At 52.5% G+C, this 6000-nt stretch overlaps 1 protein-coding gene across 3 annotated transcripts in view; it reads left to right on the top strand.

Moving 5' to 3' along the window:
- MAU2 (MAU2 sister chromatid cohesion factor) overlaps positions 1 to 5760 on the top strand; it is a 28623-nt gene extending 22863 nt beyond the window's left edge. For 2 of the 3 annotated variants that reach the window (XM_045852813.1, XM_045852814.1), the window contains exons 17-19: positions 1477 to 1567; positions 2352 to 2479; positions 2912 to 5760. In XM_045852813.1, coding sequence (XP_045708769.1) covers positions 1477 to 1567; positions 2352 to 2479; positions 2912 to 2986 — 294 coding nt within the window. In that variant the 3' untranslated portion in view covers positions 2987 to 5760. Of the gene's footprint in view, positions 1 to 1476; positions 1568 to 2351; positions 2480 to 2911 lie in introns of those variants that run through there. The other variant, XR_006787435.1, reaches the window with a different exon arrangement.
- The last annotated feature ends 240 nt before the right edge of the window (positions 5761 to 6000 follow it).

The raw sequence follows: 6000 nt of genomic DNA on the forward strand, positions 1-6000 counted from the left end.
AGCCTGGCAGGTTCCCCTCCCCATAAATGCTTGTATGACAAGCATTTTCCAAGACCAACGGGCCCTGCTGCTCAGGTCCTGGTGGCCATGGCTGAGAATGTCACCACCCCCAAAGAAAAATGATGAGCTATAGGTTCTTCCTTCTGAGTGCAGCTCTGAGCATAGTGAGGACAGTGGCCTCAGTGTGTGTCTGGGCAGCATGAAGCCCACTGAGTACCAGCTGCATGCCTGTGTCTCATTGTGATAGCTGTGATTATCCCATTTCCATATGGAGAGATCAAGGTCATAGCCCCAAACTGCAGTCTCAGGCTTAGAACCAGATCTCCCTGGCTCTCATTTGTCTAGCAGTCTCCAGAAGCCACCTTAAGCAGGACAGAGGAGGCAAGGCAGCTCTCCAGCTGCAGTTCTGGTTTATGTTTGGAGTGAGCCTGGGACATCTGACTAAGCTTGGGAACCTGTGCTGCTCCCTGTGTGGGTCAGGGCTGGTGTGGGATGACATCGGCCCCCAAGCGCTCTCAGACCCAGGCCTGTCCTTAAGCAATTCCATGTCTGGGGGAGACATTTTCAGACATAGCCAGCTTTACTCTGGCTTGCTAAGCTAGAATGTCCAAGGGCATGGCGAGTTTGTAGGCAGCCTCACACAGGACACCTTAGGATCACACAAGTCTTCAAAACCAGACTCTGTGGGGAAGCCCCAAGCTGACATGGGAGAGCCAAGAGGAACGCCCTCTCAGGTGGCTTCCAGACAGAGGCCCAGCCCTAGGCCTGGAGAAGTGTTTTTTCCTGTTCTGTGCATTCTGAGGTTTTAGAAGGGCTTGGTTCGTCTTGAAAAGCTTTGAGGTCTACCTGGAGCTCATCTTTGAGGTACCAGTTGGAGAACGTGAAGTTGGCGGTCTTTTGTGTCTCTAAAGAGGCATGCCTGTACACCATGGTTGGTGAAGCCGGACCTTGGGAGTTGGTTTTGAGGGTTTGTAAGTCTGTTGGATACGTGACAAGTGTCCCCCAGGCCGCTGCATAGGGAATTCTCTTAGTGTCACCCTGAACCCAACATTCCTTATGTCTGAGGAGGCCTCCCACGGAAGTGAGCTCCTCCTTCCTCCTGTGTCCATTCAACCCTCATCACTCCCACTGGGCAGGCTGCTGCCTCCTTCCTGGCCCTGGGACCCCAGAATCTGCCTTTCTTATTGGCTCCTGATCTGGGTCCACAGCCGACTACTGCCAGTACCTTCTTGTCTGGTTAAAATGACAAAGCAAAGTTGCCATGGCAGCCATACCCTACACACAGCAGAGTGAAGGCAGTTATCCCCAACATAGTCAAGAAGTACTTTCATAGAAGGGCATATGAGATGGCCGCTGAAGTTGGTGTAGGAGTTTGCCAGGCAGCAGGAGGAGGGCATAATCTGAGCCAGGTATGGCAGGTGGAGCCTGAGCTGTCCCTGCTGCCTCTCCAACCCCCTCACTACTCTTGGTCCACAGGAGAGTAACAACATGGTGGTGCCCGCCATGCAGCTGGCCAGCAAGATCCCAGATATGTCAGTGCAGCTGTGGTCATCAGCCCTGCTGAGAGGTGAGTACAGCAACCGGACCTTCCCAGAGATCAGATATGCTGAGTAAGCCCTGCTTGGCCTTTGCTCAGACTGGCCTCTACAGGCTACTACCCCAGTCCTAGCACATTCTTATGCTTTTGGGAGGCCATTTGAGGACACCAGGCTCAGTCATGGTGTCAGCTCAATGCAGGGTCTGGTTTAGTCTCTCTGGGACTTATGAGGATGATTCTTGGCATCTGGGTGAAGACTTGGGCTGTGAGCCCTGGTGCTCAGCCTTGTTCTGTCAGGCAGGACTGGCCAGGATGCTCTAGACACAGGGTGGGTACTCATCAGGATGCTCTAGATGCTCTAGACACAGGGTGTACTGCTCCCTCATTTGCAGAGACTTGCCCTGGGCCCTGAGGAGGAGGCAGGTGGGGCAGGCTGCTCCTGTCTGCAGTAGGTTTTGTGGGCTTATTCAGTTCTCTTGCCTCAGAAGTGGGTGTTAGGTACCCTGCTCTAGCGAGGTCCTGTGTGCCCAGGGGCCGTTACTGCCCAACCAGCCTCTGTCTGCCCCAGTGAGCCCTGCTGCTCACCCATATCCAAGGACACAGCTCAGGAGCTCAGGAGGCACAGGTGAAGGCTGCTAGCAGGTAGGCTTGGCTGACCCTGAGATAGAGCTCAAGGTAGGTGACTTTCGAGGTTCACAGGAGCCCGCTAGTGGAGCTTAGGTTTGACCTTAGGGCTCTACCCTATATCCTAGGGAAGAGTATGGGGGTGGTGGCAGGGCAAGTCAGGCTCACCCCATGTGTGTTCTACCCTCAGACTTGAACAAAGCCTGCGGGAATGCCATAGATGCCCATGAAGCTGCCCAGATGCACCAGAACTTCTCGCAGCAGCTGCTCCAGGACCACATTGAGGCCTGCAGCCTCCCCGAGCATAACCTTATCACGGTATGGGCACAAGAATGGGGGAGACAGAACATGGGTGTTGGTTGACTCCTCAGGGCTGGCTTATCTGGCCTGTGCCCCTCCAGGGTGTGGAACATACTCCCTGAGGAGGAAGTACACACTTGGGTATTATCTTTCTACATCTCTCCAGCAATTCCTAACTTAGCCTAGTCTCAGGAGTCCCTTAGATGTGGGAAATGGCACCAATCACCCGAGCAGGTGATTTAGGGTCCTTCCCAGTGTCCATCTGACTTTGGTGTGGAGCACAGAGGGCCCTGGCTGGGTGACATGTCCACCTGACTCTGGTATGGAGCACAGAGGGCCCTGGCTGGGTGATGTGTCTGAGGAGGGCAGCATTGCATGTGCAGAAACTCAGCCCAGCGCACCCTGCTCCTCCCTAGGAAGGACCTCATCTGTGTGTTTCTCCTCCCACAGTGGACAGATGGCCCACCACCTGTGCAGTTTCAAGCTCAGAATGGACCCAATACCAGTCTGGCCAGCCTCCTGTGAGGCCCCTGGAGGGGGCCACCCAGCTTCTCAAGGCCTCCAGGGGGCCCAGTGTGTCCCTGACTTCCACCCAGATGGCACTTGTGCTTTCCTCTGAGGTGTGCTGGCATGGTGTCCCCAGGCTTCTTTCCTAAGTGTCTCTAGAGCTTCCAAGTCCCAGGGGAGTATGCAGGGCCAATTCCTACCCTCCCAGGAAGGGCTGGGCAGCATTACCACTGTGAACCAGGACCCTGGTGCTGACGCTTGTAGATGGAATGTTGGAGCCGACTTTCCAGAGCCATCTTTTAAAGTGGACTTGAACTGCCAGTCCTGCTACACATCCAAGTCACACCTTCCTGGGACCTTGTCTGGATGGGGAGTGCCAGGGTGGGTGGCACTGCTGAGGCATTGCCACGTGACTTCCATTGCCTGGGCTTCTGTGCCAGGCTGGAGTGTTTCCTCTGATCTCATGGCAGCTTCTAGAGCTCAGAGGCAAAACGACAGTTTTGGCCCTAAATTGTAAACAAGTGATAGCGCACATCAGGGACAAAAATGCATGTCCTGCTATGCTTTTCTTGGCTTGCCTTTATCTGCAGTGTCCATCCTGACAGCTAGGGCCCAGGAACTTGCCTTCCAAACATCTGCACCTTGACTAGATGACTTTCTGGCTGTAGGGGTGTACGTGCTGTAGACATGGGTATGCATGTGTGTGCATACATGTGCTATAGACACAGGTGTGTGGGTATGTGGACACAGTGTGTGTGTGTGTGTGTGTGTGCACGCGCACACGCGCGTGCTATAGGCACAGGTGTGCATTGTGTGCATGCATGTGTGGTGATTATCAGAGCCAGAGCTAAGACTCCTGTATTTACACCAGCTGCCTTCCCTGGTCAGCGTCTGTATTGTGGGGTAGGAAGCAGGGGAGAGGACGCTCTTCAGCCCAACTCAGGGTGCCAAACAGAGGGGCTAGAACCGCTCCTTGGCCACCTTTGCAGAGGATGTTTACAGATGTCTGGATCTCAGCCAACCCTGCCCTTGGGGGGAAGGAGACCTACCTGCTTGCCTTGGGTCTCAAGACAGCATTGAAACCTCTTCCTGAGTTGGACCCCAGGAGCTTCTGCCTAGCCCAGGCAGCGTGCTTAGTTCTGTGCTGCTCTTGGATAGTCCAGAGCTGCCCCAGTGGTGATGGTAGGGTTGGGGGCAGTTGAGGCACGTGCCCCCTCCAGCTTCTGGTGGCTGGGGGTGGCTACCCGCCAAGGAGTGATAAGTGGTTTTGCTGGTTAGCATGGCTTATTGGTTTAAGTCTTGTTAACCTTGCACTGTGAAGGCTGCTTCTCGAGTCCTCAGTGTCTATCTCTGATGGAGGGATCACTGGGATCTGGGATCACTCAGGTAGCTCCTTGCGCCCTGACCTTGGGAGTGCCTTAGTCAAAGCAGGATTGTCAGCAGATCACCCTGTGCTGGGCCACTGCCCTCACCAGGCCCGAGGCAGACCCTGCTGCCCACTTAGGGGCCAGTGACAGGCACACAAGTGAGTCACAAGCCAGAGGGACAGGACCCACCATCCCTGTGTCACCCAGGAGAACCTGGCCATGTCCAGGGCTGCCGTCTCTCCTGACACCCTGGTCCCATAAGGCCTGTGGAAGAGGGTATAAGCCCAGCCACAAGCTGTCACCATTGAGTCTTCCTCTTCCATCAAGGGTGCCCCCAGGCCTTACCGTCTCTACCAAGGGATAGAGCTCCCATCTTGCTGTAAACTACATCTACCAGCCTGAATCTCACTGTCTGACCTCTCCAGACCCACATTACTTCAATCACACTGCACATTATGTTTGTCTCTGTATTTATTTAAGCTTTTCTTTGCTTCTAGGGCATTTTGTATGTAGAGCAGTTGAAATAAGAACCTCAAAGCTTAATGTCTGTCCCGATGTTAAAGTGATTTTAGTGACCATTCTGTTATCTATGTATATGTATGGTTAGGATAAGTTCTTAAGTTTACATTTAAAAATTTCGTGCTCAATATTTAATATTCCACTTTAGCTTTATGAAAGCCAAACCACGTGTACAGTTTTGAACCTCCCCTTTACCACAGCATCTACCAATTACATCAAGCTGCCATACATACCTTCCTGTGAGTCCACATTCAGTACTTCACAATTTCTCATAAGAATTTAAGACAGGTAGCAAGCAAGCCAACAGGGAGATGTTGCACAAGTGTGATATTGTTAAGTGTTTAGAAAAAGCAGGTAACTCCATACTCTTCAAGTTGCAGGGCATGCAGTAGTAGCAAGATTCCTGTTGGCAGGTCAATTTCTGCAAGCTGGTCAAACCCTCGTGTGTTCTTCCCACCTCTCCCTGTTAGCAGGAGATCCTGGGCCTGCAGGTCTGGGGTGCTGGTCCTGGAGGTGCCTCTGGGTTCCCTCAAAAGCACAGCTTCCTCTTGCAGGTGCCCACAGGCATGGGGAGGGTCCTCTCCCTGGGGGTAAGCATTCTCTATCCCACTAACTGGGAGCACAGGCAAGGAAATTAGGTAAAGGCATCCTGGCACGATGGATATGCTTGTGGTTGCATTGTCTCTTTGTTTTGTTAAAAGGTTTTTAATAAGTATGTTTGGCACAATGTCTTTTAACGGGTTTGTAATATGATTTTAGCAGCCTGTGATTTCAGCTGGTGCTTTTAATCAGGAAAAACTTACAAATGCAAAACATTGTTTAAAAGACATAACCATAGAAGATAGCTCCTTGTTTGTGGATATTTTTCCTTTGTATTTAAAGTAAAAACACTTGCAGTAGCTATCACTCGCTGTAGTCTTGTTCTGCCTTCTCTCCCTCTCCTGTTGCAACCCTGACGAGCTCTTTCCTGCCCCACCCAGCCAGTGGGGCTGCAGGGATATGAGCTAACCAACTAGGCATGAGGATGCAGAGCTCGAAAGACCTGGTGGAAACTTGAGTCTTCCTCTCTGTTGATGATGATCCTCTGGTCCAGCCCTGCTTGGAAGGCAAGGAACCCCTAAGACACCCCATGAAAGGCCTGAAGCA

This window comes from Phyllostomus hastatus, unplaced genomic scaffold (genome assembly GCF_019186645.2).
Source record: "Phyllostomus hastatus isolate PE091 unplaced genomic scaffold, TTU_PhHast_1.1 phas_contig_98, whole genome shotgun sequence".
Taxonomy (NCBI): Eukaryota; Metazoa; Chordata; class Mammalia; order Chiroptera; family Phyllostomidae; genus Phyllostomus; species Phyllostomus hastatus.